The sequence below is a fragment of the Gymnoscopelus microlampas genome (assembly GCF_963454915.1).
Source record: "Gymnoscopelus microlampas genome assembly, chromosome: 23".
NCBI lineage: Eukaryota > Metazoa > Chordata > Actinopteri > Myctophiformes > Myctophidae > Gymnoscopelus > Gymnoscopelus microlampas.
This window is the reverse complement of record NC_139960.1, coordinates 24,735,945-24,754,025: the sequence shown is the minus strand read 5'-3', so window position 1 is coordinate 24,754,025 and position 18,081 is coordinate 24,735,945. Positions and strand designations below refer to the sequence as shown.

At 40.3% G+C, this 18,081-nt stretch overlaps 1 protein-coding gene across 1 annotated transcript; it reads right to left on the bottom strand.

Annotated features, from left to right (window-relative positions):
* Positions 1-879: 879 nt before the first annotated feature.
* On the bottom strand, positions 880-17,654 carry gnsa (glucosamine (N-acetyl)-6-sulfatase a). Its single transcript, XM_084049827.1, has 14 exons — positions 17,349-17,654; positions 16,569-16,628; positions 15,769-15,975; positions 14,362-14,427; positions 12,059-12,157; positions 11,265-11,432; positions 11,043-11,125; positions 9,959-10,077; positions 9,684-9,787; positions 9,062-9,163; positions 8,511-8,621; positions 7,744-7,854; positions 5,375-5,535; positions 880-4,208 (listed from the first exon to the last, which is right to left on the bottom strand). The coding sequence occupies exons 1-14, from the start codon at positions 17,487-17,489 to the stop codon at positions 4,133-4,135; spliced, it is 1,608 nt and encodes a 535-aa protein (XP_083905953.1). The 5' UTR covers positions 17,490-17,654; the 3' UTR covers positions 880-4,132.
* Between the last annotated feature and the right edge of the window lie 427 nt (positions 17,655-18,081).

Sequence of the window (18,081 nt, the reverse complement as noted above, 5' to 3'; positions counted from 1 at the left end):
CTGCATTGGTTACTATTTATATGGCTATGGCTGAGTGATGGTGTAATGAGTGTGATGACAGAGGTCCGCCCGCACGGCTGGTCCTCCCTTAAGCTAATGGATATAGCACAATAACATAAAAGAAATCATCAACACTAGGAGCAATAAAAGTATGTACAGAAAACATTCTGGGGAGGGTGGGGGGTTCTGGTGTTAAGGTTAGAAGACTTGTCTAGAACCAGTTGCGAATTGCAGACAGGTGCTCTTTTATGGTGGTTTTGAAGGAGGCTAGGGAGTCACACTTTTTTATGGCTGGTGGTAGGGCATTCCACATTTTGGTGTCAACAGTAGAACAAATTCAACCCCATGTTTGTGCCGAATCTGGGTTGAACGAGATCAGTGGAGCTTCCTCTGTTGTTGTGCGGCGTGCCTGTGGGTGTCTCTAACGTTAGTTTGACAGGTACAGTACATGGGCACTGGTCCCTTGAGTATCTTGAAGACCAGGTCCATTGCAAGTTGCTGTACTCTGTCCTCTACCCTGAGCCATCCCACCCTAGCATAATGAGCAGGGGTTAGGTGAGTCCTAGGTGTGAGGTTTAGCAGTAACCTGATCCGTTTGTTTTGAGAGGTCTTAAGTTTTGATTTTAATGCCTTTGAGGTGCTAGAGTACCATGCGGTGCATGCATAGGTAAAAACGACAGTGGATGAGTGCTACAGCTAGTGTCCTCAGTGCATTCTTACTGAACAAGGACATCCTGGCCAAAAATCTTGTGATCTGTGTTCTTATTATATTAGAGACAAAGATTATGTTTTGGTCATTTTGATCTCTTTACATGTATATATGTACGTACAGAAAATGTGTGAGAAGAAAATAGGAGGAAAAAGATAAATAGAATAAGCTTTTGTTTGATTTGAGAGTATTTATTTGGACAAAAAACACAAGCCAGAAACACCATCATAAAACTACTCTTGGAAAAATAAACTAAAATAACAGGTGCCAAAACAACAAAACAGTTCTGACAGATAGGAAAGTGCATCAGTGAATTCAGTTTCCCCATAGCGACCATCAACAAGTTCCAGAAATGGAGGAAGAACCACCCTGAAGGCCAATTTATTCTTCGTTGTACAACTGTGTCGCTGAACAGAAATGACAATATCAACTGAAATTGTCGAGTGACATCTGGTTGTCTGACAAAGTAATGACTTAGCCTTAAATCAGACTTCACATACTGCATGGAGTTCTTGATAGTTAGCAGACTTTGTCACATATGTGGATTTACTGTGTTAGGCCTTGTTTTATTCAAGGAAAAGGTGTAATCTCAGTCCAATGTGTCTGAGAACTAACACAGAATTGTAGTGAAATGCATTATGAGTGGAAATGATTTTGGTTGTGAATGGTCAACTACGTATAGTTGCCCAGTCTGTATGCTTGTTAATGTTGTATGAGCTTGTATACTACTGTCACATTTTGTATGCAAGAAAATTGCTATGTAACAAAACAATCGTTCACAGTGGAGAAATTGTTAAACAAAAAAAAAGACAAAGAATGATCAGGTATTTAAAACAAATACTAAATTGATGCATTTTGACCACAGAGATAAACCATCAGTTGAATGAATGAAAGCTGAAGGCTTTTTTTCACAAAAGTCACCGGCTGAGCATTCAGTTCCACCAAAAATATATTTTTGGGTAGACATTCTGCTGAAGTAGATATTACTCCCAATATATTTTCCCCATTCCGAGAACTAGGTGATCTAATCAAGATAAAATACTTTGAGATTGTTATAGGTCTTTTACTTCTGACCTACATTAAACGTCTTGAATTTTAGGTCAAATATTGATGTTTCATCTATGCACAAAAGAAAACAACTTTCATTCATCCCAGAAATATCTGATGATTATGCTTGATTCATGTTGATAATTTTGCAAGCTGGTGAATAAAAATAAAATAAAAATATAATAATAGAAACATGGAAACCAAATGTTGGGGCATTGTAGAAAAATTTGAATTTGAATCTTTGGCTAATGCAATAAGGAGCTATACATCTTATTTCTAACTCCTCACAGCTAGTATTGAGTGCTATCTATAAAGGAAGAAATACTCAACCAGATCTCGGCCACAAAGGATTTAAAATTGGTTCTTTTTGCTGCATTTTTAAATAGCAACCCATGAAAAGGTTGACCAACTTGTTAAGAACATTTGTAGAAAACCAACCCAGCTAGTTTTCTGGCAGTGAAAATCACTTCCCTTGAAGTAGACCTCATACAAGTTATCCCACTCTTTCCCTATACTATTCCATATTCATTACACAGGACAAAAAGCTTCTTACAGGATTCACATTGTACAAAACAAAATAATGGTGTTGGGGTGGTCAGTCTACTTTCAATTTAACCACATTAACCCCAGTGTCCCAATGCCGAGGTGAACATTCAGTGAAAACAGCAGATCTACAAGGTCACAAGGGAGATCGGCTATTTTCAGCAGAGAGCTTTGGTGTAAAGGGAAAGAAGCCCTGGGTGACCCCGGTCAATGAAGTTTATAGGTGGTTAAGAAGTGGCTATACCGTAAAATGTTCTTCAATAGAGCTCATAAAAGGAAGTGTTGATCATTAATTCTTTAACAGTTAATTGCTGAATTTCGTTGTTAAGATTTGACATTTTGCTTAAATTGAAAGTGAACGGCCCACAACCCTGATGAGTGGAAACAATCATGAAACCACAAAGCGGTGAAAGTATCAATTAAATTGATCGGTAATGAAATGTTGCCAGTGGAATATCACTATGCAACATTCCCTGCGTACAGTAGGACTGTACAGTAGTGTGTCTGCGTGAATTGTCTTGTTAATAACAGTGATTGCGAACGCGGAAGGAGGCGCGCCTCCGCCCAAGTGGAGCATACTATGGAACTCTGCTCGGCTTGTGTCTCTGTGTGTGTGTGTGTGTGCAGTATGTGTGCACTGCCTGCACTGCCTGTGTGCAACCAACAGAGTGCGCCAGAGTGCAGTCAAAACACACACACACACACAGTCCGTAAATACACAATATTTTCGAGCTGCGTTCGCTTCCAGCGTTCGCGCGTCTTACTTGTAGTTGTATCGGCAATATTGTACCGGGGATGATGGACAAATGAGCATACTGAAAAGTCAAACTGGGAGAAAATCAACTATGAATATATATATAAAAAAAGAGGCAACATTTATATGAATGAAACCGATGCTGCCCCTGTCATGACACACACAAACTAGCAAAATACAAAAAAAATCCATGTATTAAAATGTTTCACTAAAACAATGTGCGTGCTCCATACATGACAGAGGTCGTGTCATTTCATATAAGCAATGCAGTGTGGAAGAATTTATGGGGAAATGTAGTTTGATTGCTAGCAGATCCAAAGACTTCATTAACTTTGTAAATCAGCTCAGTCAATCATTCTGAGCTGAGAAATGAACCAGGTGCAACGAAGCAAAAACATTCAGACACATATGTGTCTCTGGGTCTCAGTCTATGAGCTCATTATCAGCAGTGCATTAGGCACATCATTCTGTCTGGGATCAACTGAACACAGTCCTCTTCTTCACTATATTCTCAAAGGCAAAAAGGAGGAGGTATCTCGAAACGTACAGTACAGTAAGATCTAGCTCGTTTGCAAAGATGTTTGTTTGTGGAAAAATAGTCGTTGTCTATTAATGATTTAAAACCGTTTCAGTATGCCTGCTCTAATGTCTAACAACCTTGCTGACTTTCAGTGTTAATACACCAGCTCGTTTCAACATGGTGCACACAGACAGATACTCATCTCGGAAAATCACATTTGGTAATCTGGCCTTCACAACCGGTCTGAATAATCTAGCTTGTTGAACACCCCGGGCCGTGACACATGACGAAACAGGGCCCACCTAAGAACACTCAAATAGTGGGCATTGCACTTTTGAAAGGCATTGAAAGGCCTCCAAATTTAAAACAACTGCATAACAGGGCAACCTATTCCAATACATGACCCCCAGGGGAACTGGCAAAGGATGCCTGGGTACAAGGCAGCAACAGCAGGAAAAGACTGAAAAGAAAACCCCTTTAACACAGCCCTTCTTCCTCCATCTTCTCCTTTTTGCTCCATTTCTCTTTCGTCCCTGCCTCTTCCTCTGTTGATCTGTGGTTACTTCAGTGTGCGCCTCAGTCTGCTGATGCCGGGTCTGTGGCCAGGGAACATCTGACGAGGGTCAAACTTAAACCTGGAAAAAGACAACGTCTTAGTTCAGGTTATGTGGGACTGAGCAACCAGCCACTAATATATCAGCCACTATTCAAAAAGATTCTGAAACCCACTTTTCAGACATATTTTGTCATCGTATTCTACTGTACCTGCCCACGTTCAGTTGTAATGATTCCCATGAGGACACACACAAGAGTGCAATAAGGAGAAATTAAATGAGTTGCTATGGGACAAACACATTCTCACTCTTGGTGGGACAGACTGAGAGATTGAGTGGAGTGGCGTTAAATACAATCTATTATTTTCATTATTTTCCTTAAATACCCACAATAAAGCTCCATGCCAGACTGCAGCAGTAGTGAGAGAAAGCCGTGGGAGAACGTACTGAGATCAGATACAGTACAGATACCCCAAATGCCGTATTTGATATCTCATTGCTCTCAAAGCTTGGAGTACAATATTTTCATTGCCTGCAATATTGCTACCAGCTGCATGGTATGTGCAGAACCATGTTGTGGGGAGAAAGAAAAAGAGAGCAAGAGAGGGGAGGAAAAGAGAAAGAAAAAGAGAGATGGAGGAAGACCGAGAGCAAGAGAGAAAATAGTGTATCACCAAGTCTGTTGAACAGCTGTTCAGTATCTACACAGTATCACATCCATGAGGTGTCAAGCTTCAATCAGCATCGATTCTTTACAATATTTTCAGCACCCTCTGGTGGACAATGAGATGCACTTGCAGTGCACACTGAACACAGCTACTGTATATGCTGTGTTCTAATCATTTCCATGAATAAATAAAAAATAACCTTTAAGCAGTGAAAATAGCAGATCCACAAGCTTCGCAACGCTGCGCGTAGAACCACTGGTCTACAGTATATTAATATCACAGGGATGAGTGTGGACTGGTCAAATTAGTTCCAAGTGAACCTCACACTACGAGGACAGGAAATAAGGTCTGTCGATTTCAATACAATTTAAATTAGATTGATATAATTTGTACAAGCTGTACACAGTATACTGTGTTGAACCAAGGGCATGAGCAAGCCCTGACCGCACCGGGGTTGTGCACCGAAAATAGCTGATCTACGCGCAACGCGTTGTGCTTCAATGCGTTGCTAGCTTGTAGATCAGCTATTTTCAGCATTTGACACGATGCAAAACCAAGCATAACTCGGGCTTTACCTACCGTGTTTCATACACCCCAGGCGTCCTACAGGACTGCCCAGAGCAGGACTGCAACATCATCAGCCGGTGGTTCATCTTCTCAAGCACTTCCTGGTCGATGGTCTTGGCGATGTTTGTCAGCTGATAGGGGTCTGCTGTTATGTTATAAACCTCGACAAACACCTGGAGAGAAACACGGTGATATCCGTTTTAGCACTCAACCTCTAAGCATCTTTACGGCGTGGCTCTCCCATAGCTATAGCCATCTATAAAGAGGATCGGTGTGCGTGTGTCCAGAGCTAATTTCGCAAACCGCTGGACCGATCAACACCAAACATTGTATGAAGGCCGCCAGTAGGCTTTTCACGTTTTATACTTTTGAAATATTAAAATGTTTTTTTCATAATGGATATAAGTCAATGGGGCTCGTGTCAGACTGAAAAACAGGACCAAAGGCTCGCAACATGAAGCCTAAGATCCACATTGGAGCCACACTGTGGCACACCATTCGATATTTTTGTTGAATATGGCTTCTACGTTTTTTTTTAAATATACAGCATATTCATATGTTAGTAATGCAGATTATACTTAGTATTTCCAGTATACTGTACATACAATTCAACCTCTAGTTGCAGTTCATACATCCAAACTTGGTCAGAAATATAAATGTTTGTCAATAATGCCCCTGTCAAGTATTTTTCTTGACAGGGTGATACACATGTAGCACTATGGCAGGATGCAATATTAGACTAATTATGCCTTATCATGGCTCATCCTTTTGAACATAGTATTTAATGTATGTTTATAATAATTTGAATTAATTCATAATTAATTATTAATAATTAATAATTAATAATTTTCATGTCAAGGACCCCCAAATTGACATTTATTAGCCCGCGGACCCTCATTTGAAAAGATATGCCAGGGACCCCCCATAAGAGACGATTTTTACGGCTCTAGCAGTGATTCTCAACCATTTTAATTTCAAGGATCCCCAGTTTGACATGCATTAGGCTACGGACCCCCATTTAATGGCATTTATATGCCTGGGACCCCAATTTATATTGTAAAATCAATGTTAGATTTAACTTTGAGAGCGTACAAATGGAACCAAATGGACCCGTTAGGGTCCATTTGGTTCCATTTGTACGCTCTCAGAGTTACAGACCCACAAGGGTCCATTTGGTTCCTACCCATCATTTAGCTGGGGACCCCCTGGAACCCCCTCGAGTACCCCTGGGGGTCCCCGGACCCCACTTTGAGAACCAATGCTATAGTCTTTTTACTTCCTACCAATTCTGCTTCCTGCTCTTGCTCAGACAGTGGGTCTGTTGTCCAATCAGAGGCTGAGTACAGTCATGAATTATGCAGAGCATTGCTGTTACGTCAGATGTTTATCAGAGCCATTGAAGAGGACGTGATTGGCGTGTCCCTGATGATGCCAAGGCAGTACCTGAATTTCATGTCACATTTCTTGTCTCACCTGCTTTTTCACAGAGAGAGCGGTCTTAAGGCCAGTTATGGATGTAAAAATCTTTATTAAGGCTTTAGAGCAGGGGTCTTCAATGTCTTTCAGAGAGCAGGGACCCCTTAGCTGAGAGCGAGATGAAGCAGGGACCCCCACTGCATATTGTATATAATTGTGTCACAGATTAAACTTTTTCATAGATAGCTTCATAGACTTGTGTAGTGTTGTGTTCATGTCAATGTATTTTCAGACAGTTGATCACTTACATTACAGTCATTTTTTTTTTAACAGACTTAAATCTTAAACTTAGACTTAAACCTCAATACTTAGAACACTTGTAATTGGTCTGATCTTTCCCCCCCCTACACCAAACCTGTTTGCCAAAAAAAATAATTGCCTGCGAGGCGTTGTGAGCTTGTAGATCTGCTATTTTCGGCTAATGTTCCTCTCAGAAAAGGCATGCTAGGGTTCAAGTGGTTTATGTAAATTTAAAAAAGTTCCCATCACACAAAGATTTGGTGCCCCCCCTGTAGTAACTCTGAGGACCCCCTGTTGAGTGCTAAAAACCACCAGGATTTTCATAGATAAGCTTCAAAAACATTAAAAACTCAGAAAACTGAGAAATGATTTTGGGTGGAGTGAATCTTTAACTGAAACCCTATTACTTATTTCCGTTAACCACAGACATTCCATATAAATGTCTGTCAAAATATGTAGGCCTTATACATTGGAGTTACATGCTCAACTCCTAAATCGAAGGACAGATGATTAAATTAACAGCTTCCTTCCTTGATATATTGGGAGTGGCATGTTTGCAAAGACCCTCTTACTTAATCCAAGTGATTCTTTCACACCGACATGACAGAATGAGCCAAAGACAATAGTGTAGGGCGTTTTTAGGACAGACCCCCCCAGTTCCATACCTCATTGTCATCAAACTCGCAGTACTGGAGGTTGGCAGAGGAGGCGATGGTGCGCACGCAGGCATATGTGTTATTATAAGAGTCCTCGCACACGCAGTCTGGGAAACACTCCTGGAGAGAGGTGGAAAACAGACTCCTCAGAAGACAAGAAGCCTTTGCGACTAGGGGTGGTACAGTTAATCGAGTAATCTATTATAAAAACGAATCAACAATTCCAAAAAATAATCTATTAATAATCCATCCCTATTTTGGGGTTGTCATTATAGTTGAAAAGTTGTCCATTTTTTTAAAAATTGTGAAAATAGCAGATCTACAAGCGAGCTTGTAGATATGTTATTTTCACTATTGTTGCACGACACCATTGTGCTACAAAGTATAAAATGAAAAAAAAAAGAGGAAATAATCATAATAACAATTATGTTGTAATTTTATTTATATATATGTATATCATTGCTGTCTGGCAAAACCTTGTTTCCACAAAAGTAGTGAAAATAGTAGATTACTACAAGCTCACAACGTGTCACGATGCGACACGTTGTGAGCTTATACATCTGCTATCTTCACTATTTTGTAGTAGTTAAGTCTGTCTGTGGGTTTGTATAAATGTTGAATCAATGAAAAGTATTAACGAGAGTTTGTGACAAAAATAACAACTACATTGGATAAAACAAGATTATTTTTCCCATTTCCTGAAAACAACGGTTTGGGACATACAGTACAAGGTTTCCACCTGATAGCGACGATATCATTATTATTAGCATCCGTACCGATACTCCAGGTCCCAGCACAGGACAGGCAGGGTCAGATGTGTTGTGACCCTCTCCCTCATACTCTACCAGGATGTCTGTCCTCCAACTACTGCCGTTCACCTTGCCCTCCTGCTCACATGGACACACACACACACACACACACACACACACACACACACACACACACACACACACACACACACACACACACATGCGTGTATTACTACCAAAAATAGCTGATCTCCATCTATGTAGTAATTCAGGCAAAACTCCTAGCTAAATGTCTAACCCTCACCAAATCTTTTTGTAATCATAAAACAACCATTTGTCTTGTGAGGACCAGGACAATTGTCCACACTCCTCACAATGTCTATTCTCAAATTCTTCTATACTTGTTGCGACATTTGTCCCTCACAAGTATAGTAAGTAATACAAGTACACACACTGCACAAATGTGTGTGAAATATTCATACACATGATTAGCAAAAGAATCACTACAACACAGCTGATATTGTGATCTTATAAGGACAAAACAAAACACATGAAAAGAGATAAAGTGTTGTTGTCACCATGACAGGAAGGAATGACATGCCGTCCATCTGTGTGTTGTTAACGTTGTAGCCTGCCATGTCCAGGATGGTGGGACCCAGGTCAACATTGGCCACCTGCATCTGATAACACAATGGAAAAGACCTTTCTAAGTATAATTCAGCTGAGAAATAAGAAATAAGAAGGCTCAGTTCAGTTTGCGTCCGCAAGAGAGCTGAGCCATAATGTAATCTTCATAAAAATGTGTGTGTGTGTGTGTTCAAAAATACAAAACCAATGATCCACACACCATCTTGTATGCTCCCACTGTGTATGCTTGATGAAACGTTAACGTTGTTTGTTTAATAAATACACAGTGGGAGCAATGAGCATACAAGAACTTTATTTTTTTATCCAGCACCTGTCGAAATTTACTTGGATGTGCGAGCATGATCTTTTTTTTGTTCAAGGTTTTTTTATTTTATATTTTCACATACAGGTCAATAACAAAAGGCATACAACAACAGTGAATGTATGTTACCCCTCCCACCCCCCCAAAGTTCCCGCTCCGAAAGAGCCACAACCCTGGTATCTTATTGTACCATTAACACAAAGGACGCAAGCATGATCTTTTAACTGCCGTGTGTGTGTGTGTGTGTGTACCTGGCTGGTCTGGTTGGGCTTGATGTTGGGTCCCCTGACCATGAGAGGAACTCTGATGTCAAACTCATACAGCTGTCTCTTATCAAGAGGAAGAGAGAACTGACCTGTGAGAAGAGAGACACAACATAAAGAAAAGACCAGGTAAAATGATAAAGGAGAGCAAGACAGAGTGATCTGTGTGTGTGTGTGTGTGTGTGTGTGTGTGTGTGTGTGTGTGTGTGTGTGTGTGATTAACATCAGAGTATGTGTGTATGTGAGAGTGCCAGAGAGCGTACCTGTGTGGTATCCGTTATCAGAGGTGAAGAAGATGTACGTGTTGTCCAGTTCACCTCTGAGCTCTAAACTCTTTACCACTTTCTCAACCAAGTCATCTACTGACAACAGCGTGCGCCACCTGCGGGAAGGGAGGACACAATGCAACAATTCTGCAATGACGTGAGTCGTTCCATTTCTCCGCGCATCTCAAACTCACATACTGTATGTGAATTTTGTCAGTGTGTTCCTGGAGGGCTAATTGTGATGCAATTTACAATTTAGGGTATCTAGCAGATGCTCTTATCCAGAGCGACTTAAAAAGCACAAGATCAGAGTAATGGCAGGTTCACAATGCACGATTTTTGCATGTTTGATATTTGATATCTGACATGTTTGATATTTGGCACTGTCGCCGACTGGAAATCATACAATATGAACAGCGTTGCGACCAGCACCCCGGGCAGATCCGTGCTACTGCCAATGAGAGCACAGGAAAGCTGTTATATTATATGTAAGAAGTGGTACAAGTGAAGTCTAGATCTATGTCAGTAAGTGATTGAAGAGGATTTGAGAGGAATTAAACACTTTTATTTCCAAAACAAAGCATACATCCTGCTACAAACTATTTGAGTTAACCCATTCAATCCGGGAACGCATCGGTGTCATTTTAGATTTTAGCTATAGCTATTATTTTATACTTTGGCTATTCAAAAATAGCAGATATACAAGCCCATAGCGCTACACAGAGTGCTGCATTATGAGCTTGTAGATCTGCTATTTTTGAAAAATTGTGAAAATGTGTGCAAATCTTTGAATACATATATTTTTAAAGCTAACATTTGTAACTCAAATCTTCGCTTCTGGGAGTCTCTGGAACTAAATATTTTGATATGGGGTTCGGCGGCCAAACATAATATAATTATTGATGATATATTATATCATTTTGCGGGTCCTTGACATGAAAAGGTTGACCACTGATATAGAAACATACGTTTTTCAGAAACCTGTTAGGATTTAGAAGACATGTGTAGATGCGTTCCCGGATTGAATGGGTTAAACAGTGGAGGATAATGAAGGAGAAGAGCAAAGAGGAGTCAGACTGACCTTTTCCTGAAGGCGTCGTCCAGGAAGTCCACAGAGGAGTTGGTCATGGGCGTTTTGGCCTGCCTGATCAACCAGTGTTTGTCCTGGAGGAAGTAAACGGAGCAAGTAGGGAATAAACTAGGGGTGTGAGCTTGTAGATCTGCTATTTTTGGCAAACGTTCCCCCCAGAATAGGGATGCCAGGGTTTCAAGCAGTTAGAAAATTGAATAAGTGGACCTATACCTTGCCATGAATGTCGAAGTTGGGGTCCCTGGGAGCCTTAGTGTTGCTGAACATGTCCTGGTACTGAGGGGCCGCTGTCCAGGGGGAGTGGGGGGCCGGCGTGGATATCATCATAAAGAAAGGCCTGTAGTTGGACTTATACTGGAGGAAATCTAGAGACATGTTGGCCTGAGAGATAGAGGGAGGGTGGATAGATGGAGAGGAAGAGAATCTAATCAAAGTAGGCTCATTTCTACCTATAATCTGTGTACATGTACAGTATACCTAAACCCATTTGATATATACATTTTTATTTAACTCAAATCTCAAATCTTTGCTTTTTTTTAGATGGGGGGGGGGGGGTCCGCGGCCCATCATTTTGGGTGGCTTGACATGAAAAAAGTTTGAGAACCACTGAGATTACATCAACAGTTTTTTTTGGAAAAGAAATGTTAGGATTTAGAAGACATTTGTAGAAACCCCCAGAACCAAAGATTAGAGTTAGAAATGTTCGCTTTAGAAAACATATATTCAAAGATTTGCACAAATCTCCACGATTTTTCAAAATAAATGGCTGATCTACAAGCTCGTAGTGCGGTACTCGGTGCCGCCCTATGAGCTTGTATATCTGCTATTTTTGCTATTTTATAGAAAAAAAATCGAAAATGACACATTTATGCGTCCCCGAATTCAATGGGTTAAGATATTTTGTGGGCAATACGCTCTCTATAAAGAATGGAAAAATAGCAACAGTAACAAATCAAAGTCAATGTGAAGTTTATTAATAGTGTTTGAATGTTTATCAGTCATCTCACCAGAACATCTGTCAGGTAATCTTTGCTGTAGTCTGCACCGTGTTTCTGGGCCTTTCCATTGATTGAAAGGGTGTAGTTGTAATATTTTGAGTTCCGCTCCTGCAAACGCAGAAATATACATTAATACAATGCAAAACATTACAGATTGTGTTAGATCCAGTCGCGTTTACTTTTTATTGCAAGACAAATTTCCTTTGCTTGATTCATTCGACAATGTCCATTGTGCAAATAGGTGCTCTGCAGCCGAGATACAGAATTTTTAAGTTTTAAGTTAACAAGGAAGTGGAAGGGAGTCTAAATCTTCGAAAAATCATATCTCCTTGATCTTTGGGTCAAATAAAAAAATAAAAAAAAAATAAAACGCAGATCTGCGTCTTTGGCAGCCAAGTGATGGTATTCAATAGAACGCAGATCTGCGTTTTTAGCAGCCAATGTGTTAAGAGTGGCATGGGAGGTGCATCTCTAGGTTTAGGATGTCATTTCAGCACCCATCATCAGCAGTGTGCCTTTGAATAAGTGGGTGTTTCGCCCTTTCAACACTATACACCCTAATCAAAGGCAGCCAGCTACAGGGTGATCAAGTCTGAGCTTCATTCTTCATTCTTCATTCTTGAGATTCACCAAGCTGTTTAAATGGCAGACATATCATTCCATTTCTAGTTCTGGAGGCATCTAGATCTAGAACTCACAATTGAATTTAATCGATTTCACACAATTCTATAAAGTAGAGGTGTGGAAATGTATCAATTATAAGATGCATCGTGATGCAGGCGTGGACGATTCTGCATCGTGATGATTCTGCATCGTGATGCAGGCGTGGACGATTCTGCTTCAATGCAGTGACATTCCCTAATCCAATGTAGCCTAATAAGGTTTATTTTCTAAATTACTAGGCAACATGCTCGGCCAACGCTACTGGAGAGATATGAGGGTAGGCTGAGATCTGCAACAAGACACTCCCAGTATTTTGAAAGTAGACATCTGGGCACATTTCTCAGTTCACAACACAGTAAAATTCTCCCCCCATTCATGACTGGTGGACCTTGGCCTAGACCGCTGGCATAGTGGCGCCTAGGCTCCAAAGCAGCCTGACAGCGCGTCGCGGGTTTGAGTCCCGATCCCGAAGGCCTTTGCGGCATGTCACTCCTCATCTCTCTCCCCATTTCCCCTCAGACTACTATCCTATCAATAAAGGCATAATAAATAAAAATAATAATAAAAAAGACTGGGGGACCTGGGAACCAAGAACTACAAAATCTTTTGAGTTCCAAATAGAAAAAGCTTGATGAACTTTTGACAAGCTCTTAGGTCATGAGCCTAGTTCTAACTCAAGTGTGTTTATACAGAAGTCAACGGTACAGATGAGGTAGTCTGTGGTCATATTTATGACTGAGACCTGACCTCTTGTCTATATAATGTCCTGACTGAGGGAGTCAGTCGTATAGCATGTACAGTATTTCAAGTCTAAGTTTAGCATGTCTGTCGGACTACTTCCACATGCAGAAAGCAGAACAAATTGAGCGGACTCATATGACTGCACTATAACTTATGACAAAGTGGTCTCAGATCACCATACTAGATAAACATACAGTATGCATAACAATGCTACAAAAGCATGGATAATACTACATACTAGGGCTGGGCGATATGGACATTATCTAATATTACGATATATTTCTTCATAAAATACCTCGATATCGATATTGTGATGATGATAATATTGTGATGACAATATCAATTCTGTTTTTCTTATTGAAAATAAAATTCAAAAACAGCGAAAATAGACGATCTACAAGGTCACAACACGTTGTAGATTAAAAGAAACATCAGTGATGTATTTCTTGGTATTGGTGAACATTTCTAACATTCTTGAAAATATAAAACAGGGCTTAAACCATTAAAACTCCTTGACCTAGACAATAGATCTAGACCGAAATCCTACACCTAGACAATGTCTAGTCTTATATCACGATCAGTCTATAATCGATGTCCAGCCCGACTACATACACAAGCTCTATCAGAGTTTGCTTATGTTTTGAGTCACACGTGCACTGAGCCATGCGGCATGCCACCCTCTTCCCCAGGTTTACATGCGATGCCCACATTGGACACCAAGCAGAAGGAATGTCTGGCAGTGGTTGTTGGCATTATAGAACTGTCATCAAGCTTAATGAGATTGAATCTGTAATCTCCTTGCTCTTTAGCTCCTCTTTCATGCCTATTTTGTTTGTATTACCCCACAAGGTAAAAGGACCTTAAGCATGAGAAGGTGACATCAAGGTTAATGTGCCGTTTACTCTTACCAGTCCAACCCAGTAGTCCCAGCCCAAGGGGACATGCTCCACACCTCCAGCATCTGGGTTCCCATACTAGAACACGAACACGCACACGCGCACACGCACACGCACACGCACACACACACACACACACACACAAAAGTCAGTTCTCGTTTCCATTGGACCATGACTCATGTCATCACAATGGTATACTGGGAGTACATCTTATGACTTTGTGATCAGAACTTATGACAGGCTGCTTGTTAAACATTCCACCCACACTGAAGTCAAACACTACATTGTTATATCAAGTGTTGCAACCAGATTTGAATCACTGAATTCTAAAACTCAATGAACCACTAACCACAAGGACAAATTCTGATGATTAGACTATTGTGAGAAAATACTACTTTGCCAAACCACTAGGAATTTATATTGTGTACCAGCTTCCATGCGCTCTATATATTCAGCCCAGGTTATTTGCTGACATGTACTGTATATAATAAGCACTGTTGGATGACTCTGACTGTGAACATAAATACTGATTAGAGGTAGAGAATGCACATAGACCGAGTGACACACACATATTTCTATCCTGTTTCTGTAAGCTTGTATTTTTAACCCTGCAAGCAGCAAGTCACTAAGGATGACTGTCGGCCAGTACTGGAGGTTGGTCTGCCTGTCCACCACTTTGTTACCACCAAGCAACATATCTTTAAAACTACATGGTGGAATGCCATGGAAATGGCACCTTCATCCTGGAGGATGAAGCTACAGTAAATATTTTGAGTGACTCCATGACCTTTCTTCTAGCACCTCATTCAGTGCATTTTAAATATGTTATTCTTATATACAAATTACATTACATCTGCCCCTAATAATACATTTTTTCCATTGGCATCTTTTGGTTTCCATTGGTAGCCCCACAAGTGAGACTTTCATCGGTTCAAACTACTTTGTTCCGGTTGGTGTAAAGGGCAGCACTGCCTTGAAGGGCAGTGGGGGTTTTAGACTCACTGTGTTCACAATAGCAGCAAAAAAGCAACAGCCTACAAGTTATTTTGAATGGAAGCCAGCGACATGGAAGCTACAAAGTGAAACAATGTTGAGCTGACCTCAACTTTTTTCAGTCCAATGATGCAGTGAAGCATCAAACAATTATACTTTTTTGTTTCAGAAGTTTCCACTCCCCTTCTCCCTCCACAATTCCTGCAACATTCCCTGATGTTTATCCAACAATTGACTCAAATATTCTGTTAAGTTTGGTAACATTTGAATGACTATGAGAAAAATGTAAACAAACTAAAATGTGAATATCTGTCTAAGTCCATTAACAGGAAAATCAGCTGTTTATATATACGTTAAACTGTATGGCCTAAGCTGTGATTAGATCATTTGGAGGGGAAAGCAAGGTGAAGTCTCCAACTCCCTCACCTCGTTCAGGTATTTCCCTGCAAAGAAGGTCTGGTAGCCTGCATAGTTCTGGAGTAAGGCAGGGAAAGTCTGAGGCTCCTGGCTCTTCTGCCAATCCTTGCTGCTGCAGTTCCCCTCTAGCGTGTTGTTGATGACATGGTGGTTGTGGGGATATTTTCCTGTCAGTATGCTGGCTCGACTGGGGCAACACAGCGGGCTGGCGACAAACTGGGAGAGAGAAACAAAACCGAGGGCAAAGACAGATAGAAGGGGAGGAAATAACAAAATATGGGGTCAGTTTAAGGCACAGTGTCTTTTGTTTACCTAACTTGACTTCCCACCCAGGATGAATAGTTTCTTATCTCATCTACTCTCTGCCTCCTCTGTCATACAGGCTTAGTTGGGACAGAGAGAGGAGAACAGAAGGAATGAATGAATAGTTTATGAGATACAGCGTGTAGGGTTGTTGTCAAAGGCTGGATAATTAAGAAAGGGCTTTAGAACAAACTGGGCTGTGGCTTTTCATGAGGCATTAGGTTTTTCACACAGCATGCATGTGCAAGCGGGTCCACACACACACACACACACACACACACACACACACACACACACACAACAAAATGTTCTGTCTTATGTCAAAGTCCAAGAAGAAACTGCAGGTAGCTGATCTCCTGCCGTCTTTTACCGATAAGGCACTGCAGGAAATCAGCTATGTCACCAGAAAAGCAGGATCAATATTCTCTTGTCTTAATGTCTTAGCCTGTCAGTGGTTGATCATTGATTATAGGGACAATGACGATTGCAATGTTGGTACTACTTACAGCATTGGTGAACGATATCCCTGCATCCCCGATGAGTTTTTTTGTCTTGTTCAATGGGGACTGAAAAAAATAGATATGAAAGGGCAGCGTCAGAATATGTGTCCTCCTCAACAACCAAGGTGCCAACTCAATTAGGCCAACCATTATTGCTCTTCAGCAATTCCCACACCATTAAATAAGGGTCTGATAAAAGTTCCATGTCTGAGGAGAAAATAAATAGGTTAATTGACAAACATACACATCCAGGTCAAAGTAATATGGTACGGTAAGATTGTATAATAAATAGAAGTCCAAGTTCAAACAGGATTTAGAAAGCTATTCCCTCAAACAAATCACAATGGATTTTGTATGATAGTAGCCTTGAATCAAGACTATCATGGATGTATTTTATCGATACTCGATAAAACACATATTATGATAGTCTTGATCCAAGGCTAGTGTGATGGTATTGATCAATCTATTGCATTGGTTCTCAAGGTGGGGTCCAGGGACCCCCAGGGGTCCATAGGGGGGTTCCAGGGGGTCCCCAGTAAAAGTAGTTAATACAGCATCACGATCATTTTAACCACTTTATCCATTTATATGTTGGCCATTCAAAAATAGCAGATCTACAAATATCTGCTATTTTTGAATAGCCAACATATAAATGGATAAAGTGGTTAAAATGCTAAGGCTAGTGTGATAGTAGAGATCAATCTATTGGATGATGTAAAGACATCTGACCAAACTTTAGACCAGATTAAGATCTATAGATGCGTGATCTGAGTCCGTTTCACTTACCAGACCTCCAATGGCAATATCCAAGTCATCCGTCAGGATCAGAACAATGTTAGGTCTGTGGTAAGACCTGGCAACAACAACACCCCCCCTCAGGTTAGTCAACACAGTGACGCAGAGGAAGAAAAGAGAAAATAAGTGCATTTTCAGCACCGAATGCAGAAACAACCGAAGCGGTGTCTTTTTGTCTCAGCTCTTTGACGCACCGATGAGACAGATTAATGTTATAAAATAGTCCCTACGACAGCGGACTGAAGACAAATGAAGGAAGGACGGCCTTTTTTGCTTCCATAAACAGCACTTCCCTGCTTCCTGGTCATGTGCTGCCTGGCTACGGAAGCCCCAGTCAGCTGATCTGTAGGAGGACAATATGATGATGTCATCCTGTAGCTATCATTAGAACTTATGCCATAATAAATATATGATGGAAATTGGAAATTATGTTTGAATTAAAGTTTAAAATACTTATGATACATTGAATTGAAATTGTGAAATACATTTCGTCCCTGGTTTATTTTAAATGATTAAACATGAATAATAATAATAATAATAATAATAATAATTATTATTATTATTATTATTATTATTATTATTATTATAAAATAATAATAATAGTAATACTAATACTAATACTACTACTACTACTACTACTACTACTAATAATAATAATAATAATAATAATAATAATAATAATAATAATAATAATTGTAGAGTGATATCGCCCACTACTGGAAAC

Coding starts and splice junctions, on each gene's coding strand:
- gnsa (XM_084049827.1), bottom strand. CDS start 17,489: ATGCACTTATTTTCTCTTTTCTTCCTCTGCGTCACTGTGTTGACTAAC. Junction 12,158..14,361: donor GGGACTACTGGGTTGGACTG/GTAAGAGTAAAC, acceptor CTGCGTTTGCAG/GAGCGGAACTCAAAATATTA. Junction 11,126..11,264: donor ACTTCGACATTCATGGCAAG/GTATAGGTCCAC, acceptor TACTTCCTCCAG/GACAAACACTGGTTGATCAG.